At 44.6% G+C, this 18,800-nt stretch overlaps 1 protein-coding gene across 1 annotated transcript; it reads left to right on the forward strand.

Moving 5' to 3' along the window:
• Positions 1-445: 445 nt before the first annotated feature.
• On the forward strand, positions 446-18,141 carry LOC111066310 (tyrosine-protein phosphatase 10D). The gene is given in 13 exon segments (XM_022354812.2): positions 446-764; positions 2,149-2,540; positions 9,240-9,486; positions 9,550-9,828; positions 11,107-11,782; positions 11,843-12,285; positions 12,372-12,800; positions 12,881-15,120; positions 15,199-15,457; positions 15,545-15,673; positions 16,298-16,764; positions 16,767-16,863; positions 17,412-18,141. Coding segments are annotated over 11 exon segments (5,430 nt in total). The 5' UTR covers positions 446-764; positions 2,149-2,351; the 3' UTR covers positions 16,839-16,863; positions 17,412-18,141.
• Positions 18,142-18,800: the final 659 nt, after the last annotated feature.

Here is an 18,800-nt window from a genome sequence, read left to right on the forward strand (position 1 = left end):
GGTGCTGATGGATATTTTTGTGTGATATGTATATGTATCTCTCGGAACGACCCGATGATTAACGATTTTCACTAAAAAAATTTAATTAGAAAAATTTCGTTACAAAACTAAATCGAATCTGGGTTCAATTGTTATTTTCGAAATAAAGGTACTTATTTAAACTCCATATTCGTTCCGACTATCGCACAAAAATATCGAAAATTTTTTCAAATTCTCTGTGCACATCGATGCAACTTGCAATTGCGGGTATGTCGTCTAACGACTTGCAACAACAGAAAACTAGTGTAGATTTCCCCTGAACTCAGGTAGCTTACGAAATACACCACAAAAATAAATATATTCGCCAGTCTGAATTATATCAACTACAAATATATTATCGGCAAAAATATATATCGATTGATTGATATCTCAATATCAATATTTGACATCCCTAAGCAGCGCTGCCGCCGTACGACAACAAATACTTCGATCGCGGCGGCGGTATATTTGGATCTCGTGCTGTTGTGCGAAATGTCAGTAACTAGTTTCTGGTAAATCTCGCTGTAAATTCGACCGTTTTCTGTAAACAGTTTGGCAAGCGAGATTTTTTTTTGTGTGTGTGTCCCTTTTTTTTAACCTAGTGTTTACGACGCGCTTGAATTAGTACGCGATCGTTGTTATTTATTTGGATTTACTGTTTGTGCTGCCGCCGCCACCGCTGCCAGCGTCATCGTGTACGCCGCCGTCGCTGCCACTGCGCAGACGTTGGGCGGGATTTGTGGCAGGTATATCGTCCGAAAAACAAGCTGAAAGATATACCATTTTGTACTAAAACCCATCAAAAATGAAACGTGACTAGTTTATTTAATTGATGCATCAGCAGCAAAAGAGGCAACAATGCCTAGTGAATTTTTTATAGTTTTTTTTTTGTTTGTGGGCACACGATGACGTCGCCGCTGCGCCGCCGCCGTCGCATTTTGTTGTCTCTGGTGTACACTCGTGTGTGTGTGTGTGTTTGTTTGTATGTGTGTGTGAGGAGTGTGAGAGAGTGGGCGAGAGAGGAAAGGGCCGCCACAGTTGTTGCTGCGGGGAGCAACTGCGTGTAATTAGCATTCAATGTAATTATTATTAACCATTCAGAGAAATGGGGGTGCCATTGTGACGAAGAGGGAGAAGAGGGCAAAAGCCCCGCACAAAAAGTGTAAATGAGTGAATGGGAAAAGGAGCAACAGTCACAGTAACAATTGTCGGGTAATTGCTGATATTTCGTAATGCAAAAGAGCAGTGCAGGAACAGTTGCAGCAGCAGCAACAGTAATAGTACAGTGAAGATTCGTTAATATAGAGAAGTGAATTGCAGTGAAGACACAACAGATATGACACAATGAGAATTTGTACGAGTATGTGAATATTTAACTATTAATCCGCTATCGTTTTCAGTGGTCAAATTTGTTGTGTCTCCACTGAGCGACAGATTACTGTAGTTGTAGTAAAGCGCCGTTACATGCGCGTACATAGCCAGACGCGCACGTACTTATGTTTGTGTGTGTGTGTATGCAATGCAGTCGACCTGCATTGACATGTCCAAGTTGTAACTTATAAAAGGTGGGGAATGAAAAGAGCGTGCTCCAACCAAAGTTACCTATTTTGATTTAGTGCGTGCATTGCACTGCATATACATACATATACGGCAGCACAGAGAGAATGAGTCTTAATCACATATGCGGTTCAAAAGCGGGAAGGCGTCACCCGATATCAATGCACCATGGACTTGTCTATGCCTCTGCCTGTTTATTTTATTTTTTTCAAACCCACACATACCAATGCATACGCACTTGTGTGTGGTTTACTTCTTGCTCTCTATCTCTTTCTCTCTCTCTGCCTGTCTTTGATCTCTTGAAATGCAGCGGCAGCCGCTGCAACTGCGACGGAGGCTTGGTTTTGGTTTCCACCTGCAGAGCGACGGCGCGTCGCGACATAGCAGCGCTTTCGCTTGCTCTAGTGTGTTAGTGTTAGTGTTAGAGTTAGTGTATATATGTGTGGTGTGTGCGTGTGCAAGAGAGAGAATGTGACAGTGCCGTTACACATTTGTTTGCCCATAAACGAAAATCGAATTAAAACATTAAAATCGTTGCGTTTGCCCCTTCACTTCTCGATTCTCCCCTTCCAGCTCCACCCCCATTGAAAACAAGTGCAATATTAATTAAGTAATGACCGGTTGAGCACATGTACATATCGTATGTACATGCATACATAAATGCATATATAGAGTACATACAGATGCCCGGATAAATGACAAATGATGTTATAACAGCAAATAGCAAAAGCAACAGCAAATTCTCGCACATCTCCGGGTTTTACTGTACCTGAAATATGGACTGCGCAGCTCAACAACAACAGCGGCGGTCACAACCGCAACAACAACAACAAGAAGAAGCACCAGCAGAGGCAGAACAGCAGACACATGGACGAAGACGGCGGCGACAACAACATACACAAATACAGCCGTCGCAGCCACACATGTGGATTGTATTGAGCATTTTGACAATATTTTGGCCGCAGGTGAGTGAAAGAGTCGAAAGAAAAATAAAAGAGTGTTGTGAAACGTGTTTCGTGTGCGGGTGCAAAAGTTGAGTGAGGCTCGGCTCGGCTCCGGCTCGTCTCCTTACTCCCCACCAAAGATAACGGTTTAAAGTTCATGCCTATCAGCTGAGGGACCGACCCCCTATTTCATCTGTGGGTTTTTCCCGAAAATACTCGTATATTATTTTAATTGATAGTCAATATAGTAACTTTTAGCAGTCGTAAGCCATATTATTTAGCTGGTTTTTTGTTATTGCTGCTGCTCTATAAGATGTATTTTAGGAACTCGTCTAACTGGTCGTCGTAGTTTGCGCTGGCAGTTCTAGTAATTGAACACACAGCTCAGCTTAAAAAATCACAGCAAATCACAGAGACAAAAGACAGTCGCGGTGGAAAGCGTCAGATTGTACAACAGTTTTATGCAACAATTGTGAATAATCATCTTTCGATTTTGAGTGGCCGGGCGAACCTCAGGCCGCAAAAACCCCAACCAATTTATGAAACGGAAATGTCTCTTTTTATGATTGGAATATTTTTGCGTTTGCTTTTCAAGTTTTGCACAACTTCAAAGCAAACTATTTTAACTATTTTTCCGGTTCGAACTGGAGTTTTAGATCAAAGCAAGACACAAACGGCCCTCGGGATTGTAGAGTAATAGTCTGACTGGATGGGATATACGCGATCGAAGGGTGTCCAAGCTTCGTTCGCTTCCCACCATCCCCCATCTTCGGGCCTTTACCCTTTATTGAATTCTTTTATTATTATTTCGTTTACAAAACTCGTTTCGTTTCGTTTTGCATTGTTGTCGCATTGTTGAGCAAAAAAGAGGGGGAAAAAACAACAACCAAAGGCCCAATAAAACAAAAGCCAACGACAAGTACAAAAAGAAAAAAAAACAAAGCCAAAAAAAGAGCAAACGCAAGTAAAACTCAAGGTTGGTTCTGAAGCGCCTCTCCTGCACCTTTCTGATGATCCTCTTTCCTTTTTTTTTTTTGGGATTTTGGAGATTTTTCCTCTGATCTGATTTGCGCTTCGTTTAATAAAACTATTATTTTTTTTTGTGAGTGTTTATGTTGCGTGGAAATTCTTGAATAATTTCACGTCAGTGTGTCACGTGCGTCGAGCTGGTCGCCTTGATTTTTAGCTTTTGGCTTCAGCTTTTATCTGAACATTTTCTTGCGATTGCAGATCCGTGGGTCATTACGTGCCGGCTTATCGCTTGAACTTGACGCAAAGTATTTGTATTACTAACCGTCCAAAAGCAAAACAAAAAGACTTGCGATGACATCAGCGAAGCTGATCAGTTACCCCAAAAATATATGTGTCCCACAAGTACCACATGCGATCATGTATATATTTTCTAAAGGGTATTTTATGAACATAAATTACACACAAATCATGGGTTAACTATGGTTTTGGAAGGAGATCAAACAGACATTGCCGGCAATTAAGCTTCTCTCTCCAAACCCCAGTCGCATCTCCATTACCAGCCATAGAGAACTGTGTCAAGTGTTGGGGGCAAATTAACCCAAACAATCCCCTAAAATAGCGAACCGAAATAAACCATAAAATGAAGCGATTCCAGGGCACACTCTTAAATACTTCACTTGAATCTCTACCGTCTCTTTCTCTCGCTCTATCTCGATCTCCACTCTTTTTTAATGTTTATTTCGGTTGTTCATTTTGTTTATAAGTTGAAGAACAAAAAGAACTTAAAGAGCTCTTTAGGACTTCATTAATTGCATTCGGTTTGCTTTCGATTTCTGTCTCTCCTCCTATCCTCTCCTATTTCTGCTTCGGCTTCTGTTGGCTCCCTCCCGCCCTGCCCTCCTCCTGCTGCTTCTTGTGCTTCTGTTTTTGTGATCTTCTACGTTCTCTCCAATGTTTATGCGATGCCAAAGAAGGAGTGAAGGTGGAGATGGAGAAAAGATATTTACTGCTAATTGAAATGCAGGGCGCAAGTGCGCTGCTACCCCATCTTTCCATTCTCTTTCTCCCCTCGTGTTCTCTCTTTCTCTCTCTCTGTCTCTGTTTTGGGTGGAGTCTGTCGATCGCATTCCACATTCCACAAAACTGTACCTTCTCCTCGGATCGGATGGGATGGGATCGGATTCGGATCAGTGTAGGAAAAGAAGAAGAAGAAAGAGGATACAAAATGACAGTCAACTGTCGTCATTCCCTTTGGAAACAGTAGCAACAATTGATGAATGGATATGGATGGATGAACGACTGTAACTGTACCTCTCTTGCGACTTGTTTATTCTACACGGAAAGAGTATCTTTCTCCTTTCACCCCACCTCCCCCCATATGCACATATATGAGGTTATCTTTTAAATATAGACACGAAGCACACAACAAAATAAAACGAGGAGAAATCCCACATTTAGCAGCAAATTATTTTGCGGTGTAAATGGAAAACTCAAACAACGATCAGAGGAGAGATCCGATCCAGTCGTCTCGTGGGTTGGAGAGGGGAATAATATAATTCGATTTGTTTTGCACTTTTGAAAATGATTCCCCCTGCAGTTCCTTTCTTGTATGCGTTAATAGCGTTAATACTGAAGATGAAATCTCCCTGCAAAAAGTTCCAGCTGTGACAAAATAAATCCAAAACGTAGTTATTCCTCTCTCTGTATCTCTGTCTAGCTCTGATGTACAATAACCTGTCTCTATGTAATCCATTAATTGAATATTAATTGCAGTCCGAAAATTGGGCCAAGACTCGACCTGAACCACAACAAAAAACTGTATTAAATCACACAAAATTCGTAAGATATGCTTTAATTGCTACGCTTGTCCAAAAAAAAACAAAATAAAACAAAACCAAAGTAGAGTTTCAATTGAAGGCTCCCCTCTCTGTTTTTAAAGTGGAGGTGCATAAAATGGCAATTTGTTTATTGAATACAGCAACAACAGCAAAAAAAAAACCACAAATAGCAATAAATACAGATACCATAAGATACACTGCAAAAAAAAAAAAGGGAGTGCAGTGGCATGAAAGCGAAACGAAGCTTACCATACCCTTAACGTGAATTTTACCTAAAACTTAGAATCAAAAAGACATATTCATATTGGATTTATTTTTGCGTAATATCGATATCGTAATCCATAAATACCGACGATTTTTAATCGATTGTGAATTGCTGATTTATCGATTTATAATATATGATTTGTTTATAAGCCGATTTAAAATTTCGCTTTTCGTTGCGAAAGGTCTTTGTTTGTGTTATTTCGCTTATGAGAAATATATACTGCGAATCAACGTGACATGTATGGAACAGTAGATGTTCAGACTTATGTACTACGCTGCATATATTTCACCAAAAACGATGCTACCCATCTGATACAGGGTATACATATAATCGTGTATGATTTGGAGCTTGGGCGCTCGCGTAACTGGTTTTTTGTGCTTTTGGATATTTGGATATCTATCTCTCTCTCTCCATGTCCCCTGTATAGTATCTATTTTTCTGCCCCCTTTCCTTTGTACCCCACTCTTAGCTGGCTCTATTTTGGCCATAAAAATAATTAGCAACGAAACATACAAACGTTTTATAAACAGCAACAAAGACTTCCCCAAATCCCCTGCTACTAAAAAAAAAAAAAATAAATAAAAAACCAAATAAGTTCGCACGCATCCCCCCTTGGCGGCATTAGTTGCGTTTATTTGCTATTTACTTCGCCTTTTTGCATACACTTTCTTTTCAGAGTAGGGCATTCTGAATGTTAATCATTGACTGATGGTCATAGAGTCCCTTTGCTGCACACATTTTAAAAACGATGGGGCCAACTTTGACAAGGGTATCAATAGCTTCGGCCCGATCTGGTTTTCATTTAATTTGGTTTTTTTGTTTTTTTTTTGGTTTGTGGCTCGCTCTGTTTCGCTTTGATTTTCTGTGACACGATATTTTCGCACTCCGCATCATATGTACATATTTATGTACATGTATGCATGTATGTGTGTATATTTTTTGGATTCGTGCAATTTGCACACTATTACTTACTAAAACTATAACTATAAACTTATATTTGCGGTTGTTATTTGCCTGTGGATTTGGGCTCTATTTGGTTTTGTAATTATGGTCAATCACCACACACACGATGGGGGGGAGATCACGTGGCTGTAAGGAAAGTTTTTTTTGGCAGAATTGGGAAGTGGGGGGGAGGGGGTAGAGAAGTAGAAGTGGAGTGTTAAGCAGGGGCTGGGAATTGGAGGTGTATTCAAGGTCATTCAAAAATACAGTTGCTACTTGGATCCGCACTTTTGCCGCAACATAAAACTTTCCCAAAAATTGCCCCCAAAACTCACAAAAAATAAAAGAAGCAAAAAAGCACAAAAAGTGAAAGGCAAAAATCAGAGACAGAAAATAAAAAATCAACAGCATGTGCACAATGTATATACCATAAAATATAGTTTCAATGTTCAATCAAAATAGTTTTAAGCCAAAATATATATTATAAAATACTCTTTGAGTGTCGGCTTCTAAAAAATGAATAGAAAAACTCCTATCCAAAGTATTTTTTTATTTTGATTTTTACGATATCCACGGAATTTTATTTTGCGTCCTTCTTTTGTTTAGTTAAACTTCCGGTATATGTAGGCATTTTTCTATAATTTAATAGAATCTATTTTTCACATATTTTGTATAATATTTGCTTTCGTGTCCATGGAAGTAAGGATGACACTGCATTGTCAGACGTGTAATGCTATCCGTATAATAAATAAACATTTAGTAGTAGGCGAATCCAATGACCATTCCACCAATGCCATTCCAAACGTCTATCGTTACTCATCGAAAGAGTACACACGATAACGATTGCTTTTCGGTGACGCTCCGTCCTATCATTCAGTCAGTCATCATCCATCATCATTATCATTATTATTATTGTTATTATTGCTGCACTATCACATAACGCGTACGAGAGTGAAGGAGGGTGACGACTCCACATGAGATGCACTGTACAATTAGGTGTCGATGTGTGTTGTGTGTGTGTGTGGTTGCATATGGGCGTGGAGTGGGCAGGAGGGTTAATTGTTTGCCTTAATTTGACTAAATACAAATTTAACTTCCGTTTCCCACATGCAATCATCATCATCATCTTTGCTGTTGTTTTTTTGTTGCATGTAACATGCAAACGAAAAAAAGATGAAGAAAAAAAACACTAAAACAACAACAACAACAACAATAAAGAAAAAAAAAAGCGAATTGAGAAATCATATTCAAATTGCATTCACTTCCATATTCGTTGGAAAAAAGGCACAATACTCGTAAAACAATTTCAATTGCTATTTTCCGGCCTAGGCACCAAGGAAATTCCATTCAAAACTGTTTTACGTCTATCTTATTGCTTGAAGATCCCGAAAAACTGATATCCGAAAATCCAATGACGTCAGACTCGGACGTGTCATGGCTTAATATTCGAACAACGATCTTTGGCACGTGATTAGCATCATTTTTCGATCATCGGATCACTCGTGGGTATTACTCGTATCATCCATATATCCCATCAGATGATCAGGCGGCGCAGCAGCCGCAGTCGCAGCAAATTATCGAGCTGCGCGATAATCTCGAAAACAAAACAAAACAAAAAAAAACAAAGAAAAAGGAATATATTTGCTGTTTTGTTAATTTGCGACTTTGATTATAATCAAATTATAATAATTATTACAATTTGTGTGCTCTGTTATACTGCGCAACTCGAAAAGTGCAATATAATTCGGGATTAAAATTGTAAAATATAAAAGATCTGATATGTATGTATATAAAAGACAGGATATCTCCAAGCATAAATCATTTACATAAATCTAACTGCAGACATAGATGGCTGTAAAGTTAGATACCGGTGATAGATATATATGGATGAATAGATATAAAATATACATATAAGAACTATGAAATACAGATTGATATTTGTGCATCTGTTGATGCTGCTGCTGCTTGTACTGCTGCCTCCCCGAGGCCATTGAGCACTGAGGGTACACTTTGGCATAGAGTATAATCATTGAACGTACCTCCCCCCATATACCATTCATAGATGGTCATTCCAAAGGCCATTCAAAATGAACGATAACTCGATGTCGAGGCTAGTCCTCCAACAAATAGCACTACAGACGTGTGTGTGTGTGTGTGTCTGTGCTGTGTGCTATATATATATCTGCATATATAATTTATTACTGCCTGGCACGAGATGCAATCGCCCCGTTTGCCCATGCGTCACCTACTGACATTGGCACCCAGTCAGGAGGGTGGAATCCACAGGGTGCTCTCATCGTTATCTCTAGGGGTGTTATCGCTGCGATTAATGTGGAGGAACGATTGCAGCGAGCGATGTAGGTCAGTTATGAAGGTGGGCAAAGATCGAGAACAGGCGCGTAGAAAGGTGGAAATTGATATCGCTGCAGAGATGATTGCACAATAGCGGGCGTGAAACGGATCGATTAGATGAGCCGATGCATCGTTTTATTGTGTATCGATTTTGAATTTATGATTTATTTATGATTTATGATTAATTTAAAAATTATTCATTCATTTTTTTAGCGACATATTAATTATGATTCCATTATATCCAAGATTATTTTTGTTTTTGAAGTAAAATTTATGACGTCACATATTATTTATATCGATATATTTATGATACCTTACTTTTACCGAACTATTTCGTTTTCCCGATTGCAGTATTCGAGTGGTGCTGATCTGGTGATCAATGTTCCCAATGCGAGCAGCAATGACAATGCCTTCTACAGGATCGACTACAGTCCGCCGTTTGGCTATCCGGAACCGAACACCACGATACCGGCCAGCGAGATTGGCAAGGACATTAAGTTCTCCCGTGCCCTGCCCGGCACCGAGTACAACTTTTGGCTGTTTTACACAAACTCCACGCACCAGGAGCTGCTCACCTGGACGGTGAACATAACAACTGGTGAGGATTATCGGATTATTATTGAGATAACCATCTTCTCACCCATCAATTCCATTGGAATAGCTCCCGATCCGCCAGCGAGTCTGAGCGTACAGTTGCGCTCCAGCAAGAGTGCATTCATCACATGGAAGCCCCCAAGGACGGGCAACTATTCGGGCTTTCGCATCAAGGTGCTGGGCCTCACCGATCTGCCCTTCAATCGGAGCTATGCGCTGGACGACAGAGAGACGCTCCAGTTGTCGGCCAAGGAGCTGACACCGGGCGGCAGCTACCAAGTGCAGGCCTATACCATCTACCAGGGCAAAGAGTCGGTGGCCTATACGAGTCGCAACTTTACCACAAGTAAGTCGCGGACGGGCGGCACCCGCAGTCCCGGCAACAAGTGTAACTTTTAATCCCCCGTAACCATAACATTAACCATAGCCAACGTGTTCTGTTAATCTGTGGATTATAATCCGGTGATTTGTAATAATTAATATGTTTAATCTAAATACCTTAATACGTTCAATCTGGCAGTCTGGCAATCTGATAATCCGGTGATGGATGATCCTGAATACTCATCTGACTAACACCATAATTATCTCTCTCTCTCTCTCTGTCTCTCTCTGTGTGTGTATCTCTGAATCCCTCACAAAATGTCTCGCAATTTCGTATTCCTGGCATGTTGCCTTTTTGTCACTTTATTGCACTCCTTCCAGGGAGAATCTCTGGATAGAGATTGGAGCATCTATCGGAGCAGGTAACCCCTCCTAGAGACAACACACACACACACTCGTATTATAGATTTCTCCTCCTTTCTTTAGTTTGTTGTTTTTGTTCTGTTCTGTTCTGTTTGTTACTGCTAATAAATGGCTGCGGATACACAGATCCTTTACACACCTAACGCTTTCGTACAGTGGTGCCATAATTCAATGAGTGGAATGGTGGGAAGCTACGACCGTCCGTGAATTTAGGGGCCATTGTGATACGGGCGTGATGCGTCTTTATTTGTGTTTTGTATTTTGTCCCATCAATAGCTCGCTTACCACTAAACTTCTTGTAACCCTTACCCCTCCCCCCTGCACTGCTTAACAACTCTTACACCTGAATTTAGCTTGGCTAAAACCACAGTTCCATTGGCAGCACATTCGCATTTGCATTCGGATATATGATTCTCGATTCTATATTATGTATTGATAATTCATCGATTATTTATTGATTTGATATCGATAATGTATTAATAATTTATTGATTATGTAGTTATGATTTATCGATCAAATATCGATTAACTATTAATTTAATATCGATTTTTCATAGATTATTTATCGATTTTTTTTTTATTTAATTACGTATCGATTATCGCTCGTGTCAGATGGCCTCTTTTTGTGTCCATTCGTTTATGGGATATTTTTGCGAATGTGCTGAAAGTGGAACACAGGGATATAAATACATACATATGTACATAGCTAAATCCACTAATCCTCCGACATCCCCGTAGATGATAGATATGGTAGACTTAGTTTTGTAGACGTACAATAAAATATCATCTGTCTCATGCACATCATATCTCTCCCTCCAACCTCTTTCCTGTGTGTCCGTCCGTCCTTTCCATTCCACCTCCGCCACATCGAACACACACAGAGCCGAATACGCCGGGGAAGTTCATTGTGTGGTTCCGAAACGAGACGACGCTCCTGGTGCTGTGGCAGCCGCCCTTTCCGGCTGGCATCTACACCCACTACAAGGTCTCGATCACACCGGACGATGCCATCGAGAGCGTGTTGTATGTGGAGCGCGAGGGCGAGCCGCCGGGTCCGGCGCAGGCAGCATTCAAGGGCCTCGTCCCAGGGCGGGAATACAATATATCGGTGCAGACGGTGTCCGAGGATGAGACCTCGTCTGTGCCCACCACAGCCCGCTACCTCACGGTGCCGGAGCGTGTGTTGAATGTGACCTTCGACGAGGCCCACACCACCACCAGCTCGTTCCGGGTGCGCTGGGAGCCGCCGCGCACTTACAGCGAATTCGATGGCTACCAGGTGATGTTGTCGACATCGCGGCGAATCTTCAATGTGCCGCGCACGGACGCCACCAGCGTCACCTTCGACTACCCCGATATTCTGGAGCCGGGACGCACCTACGATGTGGTGGTGAAGACCATTGCCGACAATGTCAACTCGTGGCCGGCCACTGCGGTGGTGACGCTGCGTCCACGACCCGTTCGCACATTGGGCGGCTTCCTGGACGATCGCAGCAATGCGCTGCACATCTCCTGGGAGCCGGCGGAGACTGGAAAACAGGATGGTTATCGTATTAGGTAATGCCCATTTTCTCTTGCCAGAAGCTTTGATGCTTATAACTTTCGGTTTTTCTGCAGATACCATGAGCAAACGAACGACAGCGAAGTGGCTGTGGCATCAGCGCTGGACACAGTGATAGACACCGCTCTCACCGAGTACACGCTGGACTCTCTGCAGGCGGGTAGACGCTATCTGGTCGGGGTGCAGGCCCTCTCCAATGGCGTCGCCTCGAATGTCACATACATGACACGCTACACACGGCCGGCAGCGCCCATCATCCAGGAGCTGCGCAGCATACCCTTGGGCCTGAATATCAGCTGGAAGAGCGATGTGAATTCACAGCAGGATCGCTACGAGGTGCACTACCAGCGGAATGGTACGCGCGAGGAGCGCACCATAGCCACCAACGAGACGGCACTGACGATCAACTATCTGCACGCGGGCTCCGGCTATGAGATCAAGGTGTACGCCATTAGCTATGGCATACGCAGTGAGCCGCACTCCTACTTCCAGGCCGTCTGTGAGTGTGCATCCTCCATCCTCCCTGATTTCTGTTATTTTATGTGCTGACAAAACTCGAATCTGTGTGTTCTGTTCATTCTGTAGTTCCCAAGCCGCCGCTGAATCTCACACTGCAAACGGTGCACACAAATCTGGTGGTGCTGCATTGGCAGCCGCCGGAGGGCAGCGATTTCAGCGAGTATGTAGTGCGATATCGCACGGCTGCATCGCCGTGGCAGCGGCTGGCCAATGTCCATGAGAGTCATGCCCGCATCGAGGATATGCACTACGGGGAGCGATATCTCATCCAGGTGAACACCATCAGCTTTGGGGTGGAGAGTCCCAGTCCACTGGAGCTGAATGTCACCATGCCGCCGCATCCAGTGTCGAATGTGGTGCCGCTGGTGGACTCGCGCAACCTCACCCTGGAATGGCCCCGTCCCGATGGCCATATCGATTACTATACCCTCAAGTGGTGGCCCACCGATGAGGTGGATCGTGTCGAATACAAGAATGTCACACAGCTGGAGGATTGTACGTTGATGCGCCCCGTCCCGCCCCGCCCTGCCCTGACTCTTTGTTGTCTGTAATCAATAATTTATAATATCTTTCAGTGACATCGCCCAGCGTGCGGATACCCATTGAGGATTTGTCGCCCGGCAGACAGTACAGATTTGAGGTGCAGGCCAGCTCCAATGGCATACGATCGGGCATCACGCATCTCTCCACGCGCACCATGCCCCTCATCCAGTCGGATGTGTTCATTTCGAATGCCCGATCATCAGACGGAGGGGGGAACAGGGCGAAAGCGATAACGAAAGGCAACGGCAATGGCAATGGCGAGGAAGAGACCATCACATTGAGCTACACACCGACACCGGCATCGAGCACTCGCTTCGACATCTATCGCTTCTCGATGGGCGATCCCCAGATCAAGGACAAGGAGAAGATGGCCAACGATACGGAACGAAAGCTGACGTTTACGGGTCTGTCGCCGGGACGTCTGTACAATGTGACCGTGTGGACAGTGAGCGGTGGCGTGGCCAGCCTGCCCATCCAGCGCCTATACAGGCTCCATCCGTTGCCGATCAGCGGCCTGGAGGCCACACAGGTGGCGGCACGCGAGATCAGCCTTCGCTGGACGGCCCCCGCGGGCGAGTTTACCGACTTTGAGCTGCAGTATCTCAGCGCCGACGAGGAGGCGCCGCAGCTGCTGCAGAATGTGACGAGGCTCACACAGATGACGCTCCATGGGCTACGGCCGTACCACAATTATACCTTCACGGTGGTTGTGCGCTCCGGCAGCAGCAGCGGCAGCAGCACGGGTCGAGAGGATGGACTGGCACCGCCGCCCAACCTGATGCGCAGCAGTGCCCCGATCTCGGCCAGCTATCAGACACTGGCCGCGGTGCCCGGCCGCGTCGACTACTTCCAGCCGAGCGATGTGCAGCCCGCGGAGGTGAGCTTTGTGTGGCTGCTGGAGGCGCGTGAGCAGCACGGACCCATCGATTATTTCCGCATCAGCTGCCAGAACATCGACGATGCGGCGGATGTTGTGGCCAGCCACGAGTTTCCGGTCAACGCCACCCACGGGCGGATCGATAATCTGGTGCCCGGCAACAAGTACATCTTTCGCCTTCAAGCGAAATCCGCTTTGGGTTTCGGCGCCGAGCGCGACCATGTCCAGGTAATGCCCATTCTGGCGCCGCCTGTCCCGGGGCCGAATGTGACGCCCCTGGAGGTGGGGCGGACGAGCAGCACCATTGAGATAAGCTACCGGCAGAGCTACTTCTCCAATGCCCATGGCCTGGTGCGCTTCTACACCATCATTGTGGCGGAGGATGTGGGCAAGAATGCGTCCGGCCTGGAGATGCCCAGCTGGCACGATGTGCAGTCGTATGCGGTGTGGCTGCCCTATCAGGCCATCGAGCCCTACAATCCCTTTGGAGGGGGGGCCGCGTCGAATGCGAGTGTCGTCCGCAGGAGCATGAGCATGAGCAGTGGCTCAGTCATGGAGCGCTTCACGATCGGCTCGGCCAACTGCGATAAACAGCGCACTGGATATTGCAATGGGCCGCTGCGGGCGGGCACCACATACCGGATCAAGGTGCGCGCCTTCACCGACGACGACAAGTTCACGGACACCGCGTACAGTGTGCCCATCACAACGGATCGCAACGACACGCTCATTGTGGCTGTGACGATGGTGTCGCTGGTGCTGATCGCCGCCATTCTACTGGTCGCCTACTGTCAGCGGCGCTGTCATCTGATTCGTCGCGCCACCAAGCTGTCGCGAATGCAGGACGAGCTGGCCGCTCTGCCCGAGGGCTATGTGACGCCCAATCGGCCCATTCATGTGAAGGACTTCGGGGAGCACTATCGCCTGATGTCCGCCGACTCGGACTTTCGCTTCAGCGAGGAGTTCGAGGAGCTGAAGCATGTGGGACGCGACCAGGCCTGCAGTTTCGCCAATCTGCCGTGCAATCGGCCCAAGAATCGCTTCACCAACATCCTGCCCTACGACCATTCACGCTTCAAGCTGCAGCCGGTGGACGATGACGATGGCTCGGACTATATCAATGCCAACTACATGCCCGGCCATAATTCGCCGCGTGAGTTTATCGTCACCCAGGGGCCGTTACACTCGACGCGCGAGGAGTTCTGGCGCATGTGCTGGGAGAGCAACTCGCGGGCCATTGTCATGCTGACGCGCTGCTTCGAGAAGGGGCGTGAAAAGTGCGACCAGTATTGGCCCGTCGATCGTGTGGCCATGTTCTATGGCGACATCAAGGTCCAGCTGATCATCGATACGCATTTCCGGGACTGGAGCATCTCCGAGTTCATGGTCTCCAGGGTGAGTTTTCCCTCTCAAAAATGAATACTTTGTTCGAATGTTTTTACTGATGCTTTTTTTCCGTTTGCTCTCTGGCAGAACTGCGAATCGCGGATCATGAGGCACTTCCATTTCACCACTTGGCCGGACTTTGGGGTGCCGGAGCCGCCGCAGTCGCTGGTGCGTTTCGTGCGTGCCTTTCGCGATGCCATCGGCACCGATATGCGTCCCATTATTGTCCACTGCAGCGCTGGCGTCGGCAGATCGGGCACATTTATTGCCCTCGATCGGATACTGCAGCACATCCACAAGTCCGACTATGTGGATATATTTGGCATTGTGTTTGCCATGCGCAAGGGTGAGTCAGTGGCCAGGCAGCGCCTCAACGTAAATTAATGTAAATTAATTGAATCTAATCGAACTATTTTTGTGTCTTGTTGTGCAGAGCGCGTATTTATGGTGCAGACGGAACAGCAGTATGTGTGCATCCATCAGTGCCTGCTGGCGGTGCTCGAGGGCAAGGAGCATCTGCTGGCCGATTCGTTGGAGCTGCATGCCAATGATGGCTACGAGGGTGAGTGTTGGGCTGCTGCGCGAAGTGTGTGGTGTTGTACTCGTATGTGTGGGAGGTTTATATTTATTTATTTATTTTTTTTTTTTTTATTATTGCCTCATTATTTTTGAGTTATTGCTCCCTCCCGTCATTTGTTACTATTCCATTCACTGCTCCTGCTCCTCCTTAGACTTTTCCTGCTCCCATCTTTATTCCTTCTTTGATGATTATTTTTTGATGTGAAAATTCCCGCCCTTAACCAAATATATGTACTATGTATGTATATACAGTACCCCTGACCCCCACACACACACACACACACACACACACACAGTCACACAAAGAAAAGTAAAAAATTGCTGGAATTGGGACATTTCTTTTTTTGGTGGTTTTTATTAATGGAAATATTTTTGATTTATTTTTGTTTCAATTTGTTTGTAACTAACCAAATAATATTTTTCAATAATTTATTTTCTTTTTTCTCTTCACCAACACACATAAACACATGCCTAACCCCCCTCTACACACACACATACACAACACACAACACACACACACATACATATATCAACTTTAACATAAAAAAAACTCCTGCTTCTCCTGCAATCGAAAAACGCAAAAAAAAAGTGACTAAAATTTACTTAGAGCGCCCGAATCAGCAACTTCAGCAGCAGCACCAGCAGCAGCAGCAAATGAAACCCAAAATGGGAACCCTTGGAGCGGTCATGGGAGCCAAGACCTTGAGGGCATCACTGGCACTGGCCGAGGAGTTGGACCAGGAGTTGATGGGAAAGCCGGAGGAGGAGCACGCGATGGCAGAAGTGTCACTGTCGGACAGCATCAATAAACCGAATGAAAAAGCTGATCAGGATGCCGAGGATGACGAGGAAGATGATGACGATGACGATGATGATGATGATGATGATGATGATGATGATCAGCAGCCATTGAACAATGAGACGACAGCCACACTGTCTACAGCCAGCAGTAGCAGTATTAGTGAGGATCAGGTGGATAATGTGGAACAGCAGCAGCAGCAGCAGCACAACAAGCAGCGTGACCAGGGAAGAATTTGCACCAAGTCCGATGCAGATACCGACGAAGATGATACGATGACGAGGATGAGGACAAGGAAGATGGAGATGGGGCCAAGCGTCGCGAGGCTGATGAGGATGGATGGTGGTAGTGATAAGAGAAAGGTCCGCTTTTAGGTTTGTACCCCACCCACCCACACCCACAAACCCACACACACATACTGACATCCACTACACTATCCTACGCACACACAGCAAAGCAAGCAGCAATACACGACCAAAGACCAAGCGCAACAATTGCCTGCTGTTGCACCTAAACAACATGCAACATACAACAAACAAATACAAATATTACTTTGATTAGGACTTACGCTTTTTTCTTACGCATAACGCACTCGATTTTTGGCCAAAGACTAAACAAGTAAAACAACAATGCAACGCAACACAAAATTCTAACAACTGTCTCAGCGCACACACGAGAATTGTATATAACACACACACACACAAACACGCAGGCACGCACACACGCACACACACGCACACACACACAGATACACAGTATATTATTTATGCACCAGCAAACTTCCGGTTAATGTCCCACACTCTGCCTATGTGTCTTGTAGGAATGAATGTCTCTCTTAGCACTGTGTTTCGATCTTTAAACTGAAAATTAATATTGAATTGAGTTTTTTAAAATAATTTTTGGCATTGCAAAAATCTTACAGATGACGAAGGAATCGCCGAGACGGGCATCTAACGAATGGAAATCAATGGATGTATCACACACACAAACACACATCGATATATATATATATTATATACAGTAGTAGTAGCTATTAGATATTAGCTATTAGTGTTAGTTACATATTTTTTTAACATATCTACTTGTACGTAAAATCTGCCTGTGATGTGCTAGATGTGATTTGTCTACAGCGGCATACTACGGAGCTGCTGGGGAGAGGAGAAGAGTCAGAGAAGAGTCTGTCTGCCATTATGCTCGCCGCTCCATGCCGCCAAAACTAGATAAAAAACCACAAGAGCGTAACCTTAAGCTTCAGGTGTAACCATTATCCCTTATAGTCCCCCACCCCCCCTAGTTTGTTCTCCTATTATCCAGAAATTGTGTATAGTTTTTGTAAATTTATTCTGTGCCCCCTTTTTGATCAGCAACGATCGATGTTGTGCGACTACTACTCTAATTATTTGTATTACCCTCCCCACGCCCACGAACTACGTATTGTACGATCAATTGTGTTTTATGTTATTATTATTATTATTATGTAGCTTAAATACGTTTTATAGTTAGACTTTAGTCAGCATTTAGTCAGAGAAATGTTTAGCTCTAGCAACAGTCTCCGGCCTGTGTGTCCTGGCCATATAGGAGATGGCTCATGGCTCAGGGGCAGCAGGCAGCAGGAACAGCAATAGCTAGCTTTTTAGCATTTATTTTAACTTAAATTTAAAATTTTATTTAATTATTGTATTTTTTTTTGTCGAATGTGCAACCCCCACCACCCCACACAGAAAATCAATAAATTTTTATATTGAGAACATTAACGATTGCTGGATTATTTCTTGTTATAAAGATTATGATATAAAAGGGAACACAAAATAATGAGAAATTATGTGGATTTGGGGAATTAATTTATTTAATTTAAATATGGAAACCCACCCTGCAAATGTGTGTTCGGTACAAACAAATTCGTAAATTTCGTGGCACCAAATTTTGGGGAAAAAAATTTGCAAAAATGAATCGAAAAGTAAAGTACCGTTTGAATCGGTTGTGTCTACACATTCTACACCTGTACAACTTTACATTTTTGCTACGTGCATTCAACAGTTTGGGGGACATGCAGCAAAAATCGTTGCCTACTTTTGTGTGCTGCCATATTTGGCCAAGGCCATCGGCCTGGCGGCGCCACTGATGCAAATATCAAATCCGAAATTGAATCCGTATTTTGATTGGCATCCATAGAATCGAACGGTTCACTTTTGGTGGGATTTGGCGAGGCCGCCGCCGCAGCCGCAACTGGGGGAACCTTCCAGGTAAAATGATGTGCAACAGCGAACGATGGCCGGGCATCTAAACCATCTTAATGGGCTGGACAAGCCAA

This window comes from Drosophila obscura, unplaced genomic scaffold (assembly GCF_018151105.1).
Source record: "Drosophila obscura isolate BZ-5 IFL unplaced genomic scaffold, ASM1815110v1 contig_165, whole genome shotgun sequence".
Taxonomy (NCBI): Eukaryota; Metazoa; Arthropoda; class Insecta; order Diptera; family Drosophilidae; genus Drosophila; species Drosophila obscura.